Source organism: Orycteropus afer, unplaced genomic scaffold, assembly GCF_000298275.1.
Source record: "Orycteropus afer afer isolate SDZICR_OR568_19922 unplaced genomic scaffold, OryAfe1.0 scaffold00024, whole genome shotgun sequence".
NCBI classification, from domain to species: domain Eukaryota; kingdom Metazoa; phylum Chordata; class Mammalia; order Tubulidentata; family Orycteropodidae; genus Orycteropus; species Orycteropus afer.
In genome coordinates, this window is record NW_006921611.1 from 14,781,220 (window position 1) to 14,798,936 (window position 17,717).

The 17,717-nt window shown below is 39.0% G+C and overlaps 1 protein-coding gene across 1 annotated transcript in view; it reads right to left on the minus strand.

The window, feature by feature from the left end:
* Positions 1-2,550: 2,550 nt before the first annotated feature.
* INTS10 (integrator complex subunit 10) overlaps positions 2,551-17,717 on the minus strand; it is a 53,824-nt gene continuing 38,657 nt past the window's right edge. Inside the window, exons 14-18 of the mRNA XM_042783666.1 lie at positions 11,711-11,790; positions 9,900-10,062; positions 8,297-8,390; positions 4,889-4,966; positions 2,551-2,707 (exon numbers count right to left, since the gene is read on the minus strand). Of these exons, the coding sequence (XP_042639600.1) occupies positions 2,551-2,707; positions 4,889-4,966; positions 8,297-8,390; positions 9,900-10,062; positions 11,711-11,790 (572 nt within the window). The remainder of the gene's footprint in view (positions 2,708-4,888; positions 4,967-8,296; positions 8,391-9,899; positions 10,063-11,710; positions 11,791-17,717) is intronic.

Consider the following 17,717-nt stretch of genomic DNA (forward strand, 5'->3'; position numbering starts at 1 on the left):
CCTCATAGCCTTCCACTTTCCCAAACAAGACTGTTTTTCTTCTGTTTGATTAAACTCTGAATGTTACTTGGCTTATGAACCAGTATCTCCACCCATCCAAATCCTATCTGTTACAGGTGACAGCTTCTTGGTCGTAAGTATAGTCAGTTTAACAAATCACATGTGATGCCTGCAAGGGCAATTCCTTGTTCTGCAAACTTGGGTATGATTCCTAGTATATTCATTCTATGGCCCTTCTCTCACAATTCCTTCACACGGAAGTGGTATGGCTGAACAGTTTACCCAGTGTCAACTATCTGTGAGAATTTATTAGCTGCATAATCAAAACTTTTCAAAACCCTTCTCAGTTGAAATGATTTCACCCATTCTCTTTGATTAAACTTGTTACATAAGGTGATTGGTCTTTTTTAACCTAGTAACAACATATTTGGGTATTAGAAAGTTGTCTTTTTTTTTTTTAATCCTTTTTTTAATTGTGGTAAATATAGTTAAAACATTTGCCATTTCAACAATCTTCACAGTTATAGTTCACTGACATTATAGAAGTTTATCGAGTTGTTCAACTATTACCATTCCCAAATTAGAAAGTCTTGTCTTGATGTATGCTATACCTAAACACTGATCTGAGGAAGGTGCTATGAAACCAATAGGTAAGAGTGTTTAATTGGAAAGTCAGGGAAAATGCATACCATGATTAAAAAAAAAACAAAAAACAGGATGGTTTATATATTTGCAATCAACTCACATTATAGTAATAAACACTTTAAAATGAGCTAGTTTAAAGAGTGAATCAGGTGTCTTCTATTTCAACTACTGATTTTCATGTATCTACAAAGAATTTTATTTAGTAAGGCTATGAAAAATGTTTTATGCAAATAACTGAACAACTCCTTAGCTCTTCCATTCTTAAATAACCCCTAGTAGCCAAAGTTTGCTTGATGTTTACCTAATATATTTCTGGAATAGCTAAACTAAACACAACAGCTAAGAATGGCCTAGCACTTACCACGTGCAAGGCCCTCTGCTGCACATCTCCTCACTGCAACCCTGAGAAAAGTGGAATTGGCAGGGCAGAGCGAGGGTGTGAAGCCAGCTGCCTGGCCCCAGTCCATGGGAAAAGCCACGAGCTGTGAAGCAGCACACTATTCCTGGGCCTGAGGAAGGAGACTCCTTCTGCTCACTTGGTCTCTACATTTTACTTCCTTTCTTGGGCTTTCTAACAGACCCAGGTGGATTGCTCCTTCGGCACATTGTCACTGCATGGTCTGTGCTAAGACATGTCAGTGGGCTGAGGACAAGGCTCAAGGAACATATATATTTGGATGGTTCATTTTTGTATACAGGTTTTGGTATTAAAAACTCCCTGAGTGAAAAGGTCTAATATTATGTTGCTATATAGCATTTAGGAACTCTGGTAGCATACTGCCTGAGGCACTTGACTGCTAACCAGAAGGCTAGTGGTTCAAATCCACCAGCCACTCCTTGGAAGGAAGGTTGGGCAATCTACTTCCGTAGTGATACTGCCTCAGCAACCCAAGGAGAGCTCACTATGAGTCGGGTCTGACTCGACGGCACATAACAACAACATACAGCATTTGGAAGTTCTGGTGGTGCAGCATCTAAGGCATTTGACTACTAACCAGAAGGCTGGCGGTTCAAACCAATAGCCACTCCTCAGAAGGTTGGACAATCTACTTCTGTAGTGATACTGCCTTGGAAACCCAAGGAGGGGTCACTATGAGTCAGATCTGACTCGATGGCAATGAGTTTTTTTTTTAATTTAGCATTTACTGAAGTCTAACTATGGAAACTAACAAATCTGTCCTGGAGGAAGTACAGCCAGAATGCTCCTTGGAAGCGAGAATGGCCAAACTTTGTCTCACCTACTTTGGTCATATTGTCACAAGGGCCCATTCCCTGGAGAAGGATGTCATGCTTGGTAAAGTGGAGGGTCAACGAAAGAGGGGAAGGCCCTTAACAAGATGGATTGACACAGTAGCTGCAGCGGTGGGCTCAAGTACAGCAAGGATCATGGAGCTGGCGCGGGACTGGGTGGTGGTTCGTTCTGCTGTGTATAGGGTTGCTATGAGTCAGAGATGACTTGATGGCACCTAACAACAACAAACAACAAGAACTATGCAAATTAAAATCTTGAGATCATGGAAGGCATGAAGGTCTTTTTGAATATCTAAAACTAAAATTCATTATTCAGTTGTGTTGGATTTTTTTACTTGCTATGTGCTTAAAAAGAAAAAACCTCATCCCTATTTACAAAAATCACAAAGATTAAAACAATTGCTTAAAATCCTGAATTTTAAGATGATTTTTATTTACAAAACAGATTATTTGTTTTACAAAAATTATAAAAGAATGATTCTTAAAAATAGAAATAGCTTCTCAGACTTGGGAACTACTTGTAGGCAATCAATGAGTTAGCTGCAACTCAGACAGGTTTCCTCGTTTTTAAGAGTTGTAACAGCTACATTCATCACTGCTTTGTCCTCCAAAAAAATTACACAGCTGCAAGCACTCTGGCAGAAAGGTCTTCAGTCAAGTCAGAGTCTGAAGCAGCAAGATCTTCTCGTTAATGCAGAACCTGTGCAGCACCACCATCAAGTTCTCACCGCAGCGGGAAACCTGGCGCTCCATGGCCAGGCGGAAGTCCTCCTTCACTCCTTTGGTGATGCCTCGAGTGACTGTGTGGTGCCTGAGGTCGGCGATAGGGAAATAGACAAGACCAGGGGTCAACACCAGCATCAGGATTGGAAGATAGTGTTACTCCAATAGCATAAATCCTAATAAATAAAGCCTGACTCATATCTAAGTACAAATAAATAAAATAGAAAAAGCCCTGCTCAAACAACATCCTTCCTCATTCCTTCTCAGAAAGCTTTAAAACTAGAGAGATCTTTTCTACTCTATTAAAGGTTATTTTCAACTTCTAAATATTTTGTCCAATGCCACCTGCTTTGCTTTTGAATTCCTGAAGCTCTGATGCTATACATCCCTACTGCTGATGATTGTACAACTCAGTGACTCTGGGATGAATGGGTCCAGGCCACACTGGCCACACAGCCCTGGTGTCCAGTCAGTCCAGCAGACTCTCCAGAAGCAGCAGCAGGTGGAAGGAAACCAGAGTGAGGCAATCACAAACTGAGTTCCCACTGATGGCTCTGCGGTCACTGCTCTGTGAAAGGCTAAGGGCTTCTGCACAGCTGCCAGGGTTACAAGCACATCTCTCTCCCCAAAATGCCAGAACAGGGAAGCTTCCGTAAGTGTGGAGCCCATCCAGAGTCATGTCTCTGAGAAAAAGAAGGGGAAGCTGGCGTTCCTGAGGCAGGAGTTTGGCACAGGTCAGGTAGAGAGAGGCAGAATCCCGGCAGAGCAGAATTGAGGCCTGCCAAGTCCCAGTGATGTTCCAGGTCTGGTCCAGGTGCTCAGAGGGGACCTGGCCATTTGTGGAGGGGTCAGTGGCAGCACAAGCAAAGAGGTTTCTAATTATGTCCCCCAAACAGAACTTTAGAAGAAGAAATTACAAACGAAATCCCAGAAAATTTAAGACACCAAAATGAAAAAAAGAAAAATTGAGCAAAGTTCAATGGGTTCAGTTACAAGGAAAGAGGTTTGATAATTTGGTAGATGGAGACAAACAGAAATCAAATCCACTCTCCACCTCTATGTCCTCAGACACAGTGACAAAGATTTAAAATTAGTTTTATGCATTGGCCAAAATAAAACTGTTGCAACCACTCTTTTTAAAATTGTAGTACCATACAAAAAAGTACAGCAAGAGTCAAAGTATAAAGTTGCAATGCAACAAGAGAAAAAACAAAACATCAGGCTTTTAGACTAGTGAAGAGATTCCAGGATTCTCTACATGCCCCGGAAATTTTTCAGAACCACGTAGTGAAGCAGCCGTGCCACGGAGCCAATGCAGTTCTTTGTGGGCATTTCTAGTAAAGTCTGGCTGGTAACTCAGTAATTAGAACCCAAGGCCATAGATCCCACTGGGAATGATGCAGACCACTTCATGCTGCCCTGAGGTACTTTTCTTCTGGGTCCCAGACTCTAACCTCAAATTGGAGCTGACTCTCAAGTCAATGGTAAGTTAGGTATTCGCAGGCACTAAAGTGTATCTATGGATGGTTCAAAGCAACCTCTTCCCTTAATACTAGTTAAAAATATTATAACTTGCTGATATTATACTAGTTAAAAATGTTATAACTTGCTGATGGGGCTTCAATAGTATTATTTCCATATATAAGAGCAGCACAGATCAATTATATTAAAATCAGTATGTCTATCACTCTGCTAAGTTTGGATGAAGAAGAGAATTCATTAGCTTTTATGGTTTGAGAACAGGATAAATCGGCTGATAAATGTGCATTCAAGCCTACCAAGTATTTTCAATTCAGAACGGCAAGTCCTGAAAGCAAACAGTATCAGTGGCAGAACAAAACTGTGCTAAAACTTAGTTAGACCAAAGAAACATCAACCCTGGTCACTAATATGAAAATCCAGAAATAAAAATAAAGTAAGCTTCAGCATCCTTAAATATTTATGACTGAATGCCTTATGTTTTCTCAAGAGAATCATAGTTTAGCCCCTAATCTAATGTGCAGTTAAATATAATACAATTTTATGTTTCTTTTTCTTTTTTAGATCCATAATGATTTTTAAATTGAACACAAACACACTGGCAACTTATGGAAAAAAATAAGAAATGTTACAATATTACAACCAGATGGTTTGCCAAGGAATGCAGAACAAATTAAAAAATAAAGAAAGCATGAGAAAGGGCACTGAGTAACAAAGAGCTGAAAACCATGGGCAGTAAAACATGTTGACAAAACAGCACACTATGAGCAGGTGTTTTTCCACTTGGTACCTGTCAGCAGTCTGTATGCTGGGCTGAAGCACAGGTAAGAATTCCTGTTGCAGTAACCCCATGGGAGGGCTAGAAGGCCTTTAAAAAACAGCAAACAGCAGCATTCAAACACCCACACCGACTCACCCTGCACTGCAAAAACAACACTGCATAGAAAATGCAGAAGACTGGAAGTCGACTGTATGGAAACCGAAATACTCAAACCTCCAACGAGCACTAGCTGTGGCTGCATTTTTGAGGATGGAGAGAAGCAAGCAAACCCTCTCACTGCACTGCTGCAGGTGCATGTCTAGAGGTCCCAGAGCTCAGCCTGCTTGAGGTTTGGTGTGGATAAGAAGCAACCAGTGAGGAGAGGCTGATGAAATGCAACTGAATGTTGGAAGGAAAAAGGGTTAACACGAGAAGACATGTTTTCAAATCCTTCACTCTCTCTCCATCAATCCCAGAATGATACCTGGTTACTTTTTATAACTGTCTTTGACAGAATTTGAGCTCCAAACTGGAGAGGTTCTTCCCAGGGGACCAACAAGGTGGCAATGCTTTTGATACAAAAAGGCTGAATTTAAAAAACTACTAGCAGATCTAAGTTATTTAAAAAAAAAAAAAAGTGAAAAGGAATAGATGGGATGAGAGCCTGGGACCCATGGCTCTGTGGAATTATGTAACCGCAGAGGTTTAGTTTATCTGCAGAGTGATCACCTCACAGAACATTATTCTCTACCTTATTCAGAGCAAATACAGGATGTTGTTTTCCACTTTCAACCCAGTCAAATGCAGCTAAGATACTAAAAGTGCCAGCATATGAACATGTCTCTTATTTTAAAATATGTAAGAGAAAAATGGCTATATAATAATAAAGCATTCATCCTTCTTTTTGGTTGGGCACCAGGTCCCCTCAGTGTTTGTACTATACCTGCTTGCCTCCCAGATGCCACAACTAGGATGGGCTCAACAACCTTACCCAAGGGGAGAGCTGTACACTGCTCACAACATCTCTGTCACTCAGCTGGAGGGGCCACCCAAAAGGTCTGTAATGCCTTCAGAAAATTTGTTTGGAACTCACAGGGAAAAGGAATATAAATAGTTTTATTCAAGGGTCGAATCATACCTCAGTGAGTACCAGCAGCCCTATGTCTTATGACTTTGTAGTTTAGACATAAGCAATGGGAAACGCAGATTTCAAATTAACTCTGAGACTCACATAGTGAGGACTGGGCAGATTCCTACAAGGTCAGCTGTCAGCTCCCTCGGTAACAATCCCTATTCCTGCTTTCAAACTGATGAAATGGAAAGTTACCGATGAGGTTTAATTGTCTCCTATAGGAAGTTAGGAGAAATTAATGATTATATTGACCAAGGTGGAAGAGCACAGAATTATCCCTTAAAATTCACATGTACCCCTACCTTACCCCCAAATAACCCTTTATGGTGTTATTAGCTGGGTGTCAACACCCTTTTTGCTTTAATTCCTTGGTTTAGAGATTGTCTGCATGTATCCATGTATGTTCAGATCAACAAAAACTGTTTGGTAAAAAGACAACAGGTTCTGAAGTCTGTGGTTCAATTTTGATTTTGGCAATCAATTCTCGCACATTCCCACAACAGTTAAGCATTATCTAAATAAAGTGAAAATCACCTGCAGGTTTAATTCCAAGTAGGTCGAATTTGGTTCTATCATGGCTGTCTCTATGTTATAATGTGAGTGTAAACGGGAATAAACTAGAAAGATATTAAAGTTAAGTTTTATATCCAGCCTCACCACCTAGAAAAAAAGTGCAACACAAAAGTGATCACCTAACTACTATATCAAAAAAAAAAAAAAAAAAATCTTTATTCTTAATACTGTTAAGAATATTTTTGAACTATGCAATTATTTTCTTTTACCTTTGTTCACGTTCTTAGGCAAGTGAATGGAAATGGGAAGGTAAGTGTTATCTGGTCCATCTTGCCTAAGCAACCTAATACAGAAAGGTCTCATTTTTTTTTCCTCAAAAAACAGAACATGTTCTTTTAAATTGTTCAGAATATTTTATAGCATTTACAAAATGCAGAACAGAATCTCACTCTTTCCATTTTTCAGAGTGGATTCTACAAGACTCTGTTCTAAATAAATTTGTTACACCAAACCCAGTGCCACTGAGTTGATTCTGACTCACAGTGACCCTGTAAGAGAGAGAACTGTCCCCTAGGGTTTCACAAGGCTGTCATCTTTACGGAAGCAGACTGCCTTGACTGTGTCGTTTTTCTCCTGTGGAGTGGCTGTAGGGTTCAAGCAGCCGAGTGCTTAACTACTGTGCTCTATTCTTGATAGGGCCTAAAAATGTTTTCTATGCACCAAATTACTAAGGTCATAAGAACCCAGAATAAATATTTCTTACTTTCCTCTCTCAACATTTCTAAGATTCCATAAAGATAGAACCAGATGTGGACTTTTACTTTCAACAACTGAAAACTCATTTTTCTACAACTGAAGGGAAAAAGAAAAATGTTTTAAATCTTAGTAACAGTTTGTTCTAAGTTGGCGTTCATTCTCTTGCAGTGACTCTAATACTGATTGTTAGATACACTGAATACGCAGGAAGCAAAGGAGGAAGTATGAAAATAAAGCTACACGAGGCATTTACAGGAAAAAGGATATATTATCCAAACTACAGTGAGTATTAAAGGAGAGAAGCAAGATTTATGAGCTATTTAAAAATCATAAATGGTCACTAAATTGGTATTCTCTTCTGGGCCAAATGTTGTATTAGTAACACTACGTGGATGTGGGAGGCAATGACTGACAGAGAGCACCCCCACCACCGTTTCTTGAAGCAGCTATTTTTTCTTGGAGCCAATAGATACGGCTGTCTTACTCTCTATTATGACAGCAATGAAGATTGCTTAGGAGGGCCTCAACTAAATATTTAAATCATGGAAGTAGACTGCCCAACCTGCCTTCTGAGGAGTGGATAGTGGGTTTGCATCACCAGTCTTCTGGTTAGCAGTCAAATACCTTAGGCACTATGCCACCAAACCCCTTCCCCAAAATAAAAATTAGTTGCTCCTAATTAGTTTTCCTAATCTAGTACAACTTTAATTAGAATAGCTTTTCTTAACTAAATTCCGTTAGGAATTTATAGAATCAGTCTCTAAAATTTGGAAAGAAAAAGATGTCATGAATGAGACTCCTGTCTGGTGAACAGTTTTGAAAGGGACAGAAATTTCCCACTTTAAACAACATAAATCAGAAACATAGTTAAGGAAATGTAAATCTTTCAAAAGGTATCCAGAACCAAATCTACTTTCAAAAACGGAGCCCACACTTGGACTCCTTTCTTAAGTTTTTGAAAAATACAGAAAATTATTTCCCACAAGCACACAGAAGGTGAGCATTCAGCAAGGAAGAGCAAAAGGTAGTATGCTTACTTGATCAACATTCCTTGATTGGGTAGTAATTCCAGATGAATTTTCCCACCTTCCTGAGTTCTTAAGTAGGCGAATTCCTCCAGCATATCAATATCTGTAGGCCAGATTCAGGTTAACCACATGTGAAAGCATCGTGCTCCTGTTTTCTCAGATGAGGAAACAGAGGCTCAGAGCAATTGAGTGACTTGCCCATCACCATCCAACTAACAATTGCAGAGTCAGTATTTGAACCCAGGTCTGTCTGATTCTAAAGTTATGATCCTTACACCAAGCAAAGTGTTTCAGAAGACAATTCTTGGCATAATATTCGCCAGGATAAAGGACAGTAGGATAACATATTTTCCATATATATAATAACTTAAGCATATTCTACAGTCATAAGAGCAAAATCCTTTGTTTTCTTGGTAATATATGAAAAGGAAGGAGGGTATTTTTTGGGTTATAGATACTTATTTTATAAAAATAAAGGGGCTATTTCTTTATATCTAGTGTGAAAGGATGTTCAAATTCTTCAGGGAAAATATTTCTGTGAACTCCCTAAATTTTATGCAACACATTGATCATACATTCCCATACAGACTCTTCAAAAAGAGTTTTTTATCGCTATTTGTTCTTTTTTCCCAAAAGGTCTCAAAAAAAAAAAAAAAAAGTTAAGAACTTTTGCTCTAGGCACCTGGACAAGGTTAATGAGTTCCTTGCAACTCAGAAGTAATATGACTAGGTAAGGAATGATTATAAATACCCACACTGATGAATAACCCTCAACTCAAAGATCCTTCCCTGGTACCAAAAACCAACGAAACTGACTGCCGTCAAGTCAGATCTGACTCATAGTGATCCCTCCTCCTTGGGTTTCCGAGGTGGTATCACTACGGAAATAGATTGCCCAACCTTCCTTCTGAGGAGTGGCTGGTGGGTTTGAACTGCCAGCCTTCTAGTTAGCAGTCAAATGCCTTAGGCACTACGCCACCGGAGGAATTACTGTGTTGGGAAGCATCTTTGGTGGGTACTCCGTGGCTGCCATGACAACTAGGGTGTGGTACTCTAACAAGTGACCCCAGGGGACAGCTACTGTCCAGGAGAGGTCACAGTAGGCACTCTTTTAACAGATGAAGATTAATGAACTAGTGTATTTGATGGCTAAACCCACCATTTTGGGCCTGCCAAGAACTTGTAGGTTATTACTTCAGGGCACTGGGGTACCTTCCTAGAAGTTGGCTGGAAACAGAAAATTGAACAAGGCTATTAATATTGCTTCGGAAGGAAGATGGGGCAATCTACTTCCTTAGTGATACTGCCTTGGAAACCCAAGGAGGGGTTGCTATGAGTTGGGTCCAACTTGACGGCACATAACAACAACAACAATTAATATTGCTGATTTCTTGAATTACCTCTGTGAAGCTTTCTATGATTTTCACAAGACAAATTGCCATAGTCATCTCTGTCATTGCTATTCCTTCTCTTTTTCCCAAAAGGGGCTGATGACTACATCACAACAGTTAAAACCATTATTTCTACCTAGAATGGTTCATTCATTTTTTTGTACCACATATTCATTCTAAAAATGCAGAACTTGTTATGTTTGAACAAGAAAAAAGGATACTTGTAACATAATTAAAAAAATTCTCATATTGGAAATTTCCTTGTTGGCAAATCTTATTGACAGCTTTCAAGAAAAGATTCTCTCCCCGCGGCCACTCGTGCTGAAGCAATACGATCACATGCCCCAATGCCATGTCATCCCTGTTGTCCGTGAAAGCTCTAAGCTGCAAGACAAGGATTTATACAAGACACAGAAGGGAAAAGGAAATCATGGAGTAATTAAAAATAAAGCAAATATCACTTCCTGAAAAATGCCACTGCAAGAAAATGTGTGATAAAGGTCATCAGAGTAAGGTGAGAACAACTCAGAAAACAACATCACAACTGTCTACTAAGGAGGGTAGATCATAATAAAAGAAGCCTCAGGATTTCTCCGGGCTGTGAAAGAAGCTGCTGGCAGAGTATTTAAATGAGAATGTTGATGGAGGTTGGATATGCAGTGGGTGGGCCTGAAGCTTTGAGAATAAGGGCTAAAGAAAGTTGAGCAGTTCTGTTTAGAAGAATTTGGAGATTTCTTTTTTTGGAGACAGAGGTGGAGGAGGGACAAAAAGCCATTTAGGAGAGAAGAGTTTGAGAACACAGGATTGTGGAGAAAGAAGGGTAGCAACCAACAACACAGGGTGAACTGGAGAAAGAGCCAAAGGACTATTTGTTCTAAGTGAGCAGTTATGTCTAAAATCACACTTTAAATGATTTCCATTGCCCCAAGAGATTCTGAGGATGAGTCCAGTTTGAGAACAAGTCCACTAAAGTGGAGACCAAATACGGTGCTCTCTTGCTCACAAACATCCACAAACCAATTTAGCCCCTCTGCTGTAAGGCTCCCACTGCCTGCAGCCAAGCACCTTGATGCTCTTTCAACACTCCTTGAACTTTCCCAATTCTGTTGGGCTTTTGCTGGTGTTTATCCTAATGCCTAAAAAGTTATCTTTATGATAATAAACTAACCAACAGCTAGTCTGTATAACTTGTATACCTTTCTGGTAGTTAGGCAGTCCCCAGGTTCTGAACAGGATCGGTTCCTAAGTGTGTCTTTAAGATGAATTTGTAGGCAAGTTAGAACAGATACATATGGTTGTTATTTAGCCTTCCTTTAGTGCAAGAAAGCAAGCCCTAATGGTGTAGTGGTAAAAGCACTTGGCTGCTAACCAAAAGGTTGGTGGTTTGAACCCACCAGTTGTTTCACAGGAGAAAGATGAGGCAGTCTGCTTCCATAAAGATATACAGCCTTGGGGACCTTATGGGGGAGTTCTACTGTCATATAGGTTGCTATGAGTAGAATTGACTACTAGAGTGGGTTTGGGGTTAGTGCAAGAAAAGGCCAGAAGCCTTTTCAATAATTTAAAAGCTGCATAAGGAGCAAGTGAAGGTAATTATGATGAAGAATTTGTTGTGAGTAGGGGTTGCTGCAATCATTTGAAAGTGAAGACAAATTTACACAACGTTAATGGGCAGACATGGCAAGCACATTGCACTTTGTAACCTGGGGGCTGCCTGTATATTCTGACTTGCATATTAATTCACAAAATACCTACTGAGCACTATTATTGGCAAGTTTCTTTGCATTTCTGCCATGCTATTACTTATAAACTTCTTGAAGGGATAATTTCCTATTTTTCTTTGCCTAACACAGATATTATTTAGTAACTATTTATTAATCCCTAGCCAATGTGCTTTTCCTACTATACCAGCCTGTCCTTTAAAAGTATTAAACTAATATTCCTTCACAGGACTCTCAATTCAAGTCATCCAAGATGCTCAGAATGTTATTTCAAATTAAAAATTTTTCAGACTAACCAATTAGAATCTTACCTTAAAACAGGCTAGCATTAAGTGGAGGCAGTATAGCATAATAGCTTTACTGGTACAAGGCAGAAGCTTCAGATCTGAACCTAATAAAAGTCCACAAAATACATGTTATTATCAAAGAAAACAGCCTTGAAAAGCCAATGTTTAAGATGCTTGCCTTAAAAAAACAAAGATAAGCAACAGTCACATGAGTTCACATGTAATTAAATCATGATTATACTTAGTGGTGGTGAAAATGGTTTTTGATGATCTCTGGATTTCATTTATAAATCTTCTTCCCTAAATTTTCTTAAATATTTTTTATTATAAAATATTTCAAATATACATGAAATTATATAGTGAAAATAAATGCCAGTGTGCTCATTATCCTGCTTTATAAAATCTTAACATTTTGCTTCAATTTTCAAACATGTTAACACAGAGTATCACAAATTCAGGAGAAGCCTCTCTGTACCCTTCCCTGATCTTATAAACATTATTCTGAATGTAGTGCTCATCACTTGTATGGGTACTGCACACTTGTACTACATAAGTAGTTGTATTCATAAACGATACAGAAATGTTTTATATGTTCTTAGTCTACTATACAAATAGTGTCATACTGTATATATTCTTCTGCAAGATGTCTTTTTCACTTTAAATTCATGTGTTTCAGATTTACCTACACTTAATCATAAAGTTCCTCAGAAGGAAGGTTGGACAATCTACTTCTGTAGTGATTGTTGTTGTTATGTGCCATTGAGTCAGACCTGACTCATAGCGACCCCTCCTTGGGTTTCTGAGGCAGTATCACTATGGAAGTAGATTGCCCCATCTTCCTTCCGAGGAGTGGCTGGTGGGTTTGAACCGCCAGCCTTCTGGTTAGCAGTCAAGTGCCTTTAGACCGCCTTGGAAACCCAAGGAGGGGTCACTATGAGTAGGATCTGACTCAATGGTAGTATGTTGCATTTTTTTATTTGTTTAAACATATAGTTTGTATATCTTCATTGTTAAATATAGACATCCCTCATTATTTGTGGATTCCAGTGCCAAGGTGGCTATTTGCTAAAAATTCTTCAGGTGCTTTTGTGATCATTTGTAGACACAGGCATGAGCAGAGAGGTGAAAAATTCCCAGCTGGGAAGGCACACAAGGCTAGCTCTGTATTTATTAATTCTGTATTCTCAGGGACTTTATAGAAAAACTACCATGAATGACAAGAATTAACACTGTACTATTCTGCTAGTTATATATATACCACAACTGATTTATGATAGACATTGAGATTTTGAATTTTATACTATTACAAACAATGCCAAAACAAATATGTTTTTATATATTTTCTTAGGCACTTGTGAAAAAAAATATTTTAGGCAATGGCTTTCAAATCAAGACTGCAATATTTTCCTTTATGGTATATGCTCTTTACATCCTAAATCCTTCTCTACGAGGAGGGTAAGAGGTAGTAGAAAATAAATACATTTTTACATGGGGATCTTGCACACATACTACACATTTAAATATCAGAAACAAAAGGCTCGTGAAATAATATTTACCCTTTCTACTCGTGATACACTCATTTTTAAAACTATTCTGTTTCATGAAAAAAGAAAATTCCTAGTTGAAACTCATGACCGAGAGTGAGAAACCACAGTTTGAAAAGCACTGATCTAAGTGTTAAGACAGATTAGGAAGAAGGATTTGGCCAGGTCCACTTCTGAAAGAACTGGCCACTGAAAACCTTATGAATAGCCCTGAAACACTATCTGATGTGGTGCCAGAAGACAAGCCTCTCAGGTTGGAAGGCACTCAAAATGACTGGGGAAGAGCTGCGTCCTCAAAGTAGATTTGATCTTAATGACATGGATGCAATAAAGCTTTCAGGCCTTACATTTCCTGATGGCACATGACTCAAAATGAGAATAAACAGCTGCAAATACCCATTAATAATCAGAAGGTAGAATGTATTAAGTATGAATCTGGGAAAACTGGAAGTTGTCAAAATGAAATGGAATGCATAAAGATTGATATCCCAGGCATTAGTGAGCTGAAATGGACTGGTACTGGCCATTGTGAATCAGAAAATCACATGGTCTACTCTCCTAGGAATGACATATTGAAGAGGAATGGGGTCCCGTTCATCACTGAAAACAACATTTTAAGATCTGTCCTGAAGTGCAATGCTGTCAGTGATAGGATAATATCCATATGCCTACAAGAAAGGCCAATTAATACAATTATTGTTCAAATTTATACATAACCATTAAAGCCAAAGATGAAATTGAAGATTTTCACCAACTTTTGCAGTCTCAAGTTGACCAAACATGCAATCATGTTACTGGTGACTGGAATGTGAAAGCTGGAAACAAAGAAGCAGTTTGGAAGCCTTGGTGATAGAATGACACTATAGATTCCATGAAAGAATTTTGCAAAACCAATAACTCATTCATTGCAAATACCTTTTTTCAATAACATAAACTTCGGCCATATATGTGTATCTTACCAGATAGAATACACAAGAATCAAATCAACTACATCTGAGGAAAAAGATGATGGAGAAACTCAGTATCATCAGTCAGAACAAGGTGAGGGGCTGACTGTGGAACAGACCATCAATTGCTCATATGCAAGTTTTAGTAAGCTGAAGAAAATTAAAAACAAGTCCACAAGAGCCAAAATACATACTTGAGTATATCCCAGCTGAATTTATAGACCACTTAAAGAAAGGATTTAATGCACTGAGCATCAATGACCAAAGACCAGACAAGTTGTGGGATGACCTCAAGGACATCACACATGAAGAAAAAAAGTCATTAAAAGGACAGGAAAGGAAGAGAAGAGAAAAGTGGATGTCAGAAGAGACTCTGAAACTTACTCTTGAATGGGAATAGCTCAAGCGAATGAAAGAAAGGATGAAGTAAAAGAGGTGAACAAAAGATTTCAAAGGGTAGCCTGAGAAGACTAAAGTATTACACTGAAAAGTGCAAAGACCTGGAATTAGAATGAAATGGAGAACACACTCAGAATTTCACAAGCTGAAAGAACTGAAGAAAAATTTTAAGCCCTGAGATGCAATACTGAAGGATTCCATGGGCAAAATACTGAATGATGCAGGAAGATCAGAAGATGGAAAGAATACAGAATCATTGTACCAAAAAGAATTGGTCAATGTTTAACTGTTTCAGTTAGCAGTATATGATTAGAACTGATGGTAATAGAAGAAGAAGTCTAAGCTGCACTGAAAGCATGAGTGAAAAACAAGGCTCCAGGAATTGATGGAATACCCATTGAGATATTTCAACAAACAAATGCAATGCTGGAAGTGTCACTCATATCTGCCAAAAAATTTGGAAGACAGCTACCTGGCCAATCAACTGGAAGAGATCAATATTTGTGCCCATGCCAAAGAAAGGTGACTCAAAAGAATGCAGAAATTATCGAACAATATTTTTACTATCACACACAAGTAATATTTTGCTGAAGATACTTTAGAAACAGCTGTAGCAGTATATTCACAGGGAACTGCCAGAAATTCAAGCCAGATTCAGAAGAGGACATGGAGTAAGGGATATCCTTGTTGATGTCAGATGGATCTTGGCTGAAAGCAAAGAATACCAGAAAGATGTTAGCCTGTGTTTTAGTAATTATGTAAAAGCATCTGGCTGTGTGGATCATAATAAATTATGGGTAACATTGTGAAGAAAGGGAATTACAGAATACTTTGTACTCAAGAGGAACCTATATATAGACCAAGAGGCAGTTGTTTGACTAGAACAAGAGAATGTTGCATGGTTTAAATTTAGGAAAGCATGTTTCAGGGTTGTATCCTTTCACCATATTTATTCAATCTGTATGCTAAGCAAATAATCTGAGAGGCTGGACTATATGAAGAATGTAGCATTAGGATTGGAAGAAGACTCACATTACTTTCAGAACGAATTACACCTTAGCGTAAAGAAAACAAAAATCCTCACAACTGGGCCAACAAGCAGTACCACGATAAAAGGAGAAAAGACTGAAGTTGTCAAAGATTTCATATTACTTGGATCCATTACTAATGTCCATAGAAGCAGCAGTCAAGACATCAGATGATGTACTGCACTGGGCAAATCTGCTGTAAAAGACCTCTTTAAAGCGATGAAGAGCAAAGATGTCTCTTTGAAGACTAAGGAGCACCCAACCCAAGCCACGGTATTTTCAATAGCCTCACATATGTCTGTTGGGAGCTCTGGTAGTGTAGTGCCTAAGGCACTTGACTGCTAACCAGAAGGCTGATGGGTCAAACCCACCAGCCACTCCTCGGAAAGAAGGTTGGGTAATCTACTTCTGTAGTGATATTGCCTCGGAAACCTAAGGAGGGGTTGCTATGAGTCGGGTCTGACTTGACGGCACATAACAACAACACCACATGCGTTTGAGAGCTGGACAATGAATAAGGAAGAGTGAAGAAGAGTTGATACATTTTAACTGTGGAATTGGTGAATACTGAAAGTATCACGGACTGCCAAAAGAACAAACATATCTATTTTGAAGGATCTACAGCCGGAATGCTCCTTAGAAGCAAAACGGCCAGACTTCGTTTGATCTACTTTGGTCATGTTGTCAGAAGAGACCATTCCCTGGAGAAGGATTTCATGCTCGGTAAAGTGGAAGGTCAACGAAAGAGGGGAAGGCCCTCAATGAGATGGATTGACACAGTGGCTGCAATGATAGGCTCAGGTATAGCAAGGATTGTGAGGCTGGCACAGGACTGCTCGGTGTTTTGTTCTGTTGTACATGTCACTATGAGTCAGCACCTAACAACAACAACAACATATAACAACGCTATGGGACAGAGTAGAACTGCCCCATAAGTTTCCAAGGCTTTAATCTTTGCAGAAGCAGACTGCCACATACTTTTCTGCTAGTGAGTTTGAATCACTGATCTTTCAGGTAGCAGCAAAGTGCTTAACTACTACACCACCAGGGCTCCTTTAAAGTAGGTAAAGATATGTTCAAATTGGTAATGACAATTTGGTCTCCCAAGTGGATGTACAAATTTTCACACCTTCCAGAAGCATATGAGCACTTCATATCCTGATACTCAGTATTGTCACTCTAATGTTTGCCATTCTGATGTATGTATGCATGTATGTACTTATTTATTTAATGTTTTATTATGGAAAATTTCAAGGCATCTGACTGCTAACCAGAAGGCTGGTGGTTCAAACTCACCAGCCACTCCTCAGAAGAAAGACTGGGCAATCTACTCCCATACAGATACCGCCTCGGACACCCAAGGAAGGGTCGCTATGAGTTGGAATTGACTCAACGGCAGTGAGTTTGGTTAGTTTTGGTTTATATAAAGCAAACAGAATAGTAAAATGAATTCTCAAAAACCCTTCAAAGAGTTTCAATAAATATAAAAAACTCATTCTTTCTTCTAGACCATTTATGAAGACATTTTTTATTCTTTCAAAGATGTTACCATTTTAGCTTTCCCACTTAGTTTATGCTCCATTCAAATTATTATTTTGTGACTAATATCAGGGTGAGTCTTTTTTTTCCCCCTCATTTGTCCCAGCATTGTTTGTTGAAAAGATGTAGCATTCCTCATTGAATTACTTTGGTGCCTTCACTGAAATTCATACGACTATATTTTTGTATATAAAGAGGTCTGGTGTCACAGTGGGGAAGGCGTTTGGCTGCTAACCAGAAGGTTAGCAGCTCAAACCCACCAGTCGTTCTGTGGGAGGAAGACGGTGCAATCTACTTCCATAAAGATTTATTGCCTTGGAAACCCTATGGGGGTTGCTGTAAGTCAGAATCGACTCCACTCAACGGCAGTGGGTTTGGTTTTTTGGTTTATATTTGTGTGTGACTATTTCTTTTCTTTTCATTTTTCTTTATTGTGATTTGGGTGAAGATTTACAGAGCAAATTCACTTTCTATAGAGCAGTTCACATATACTTTGTCTCATGTCATTGACCACAGTTTACCACAATGCAACAGCTCCCCTCCCACTTCCTCCCCATAGTTACCTCTTCCCAGT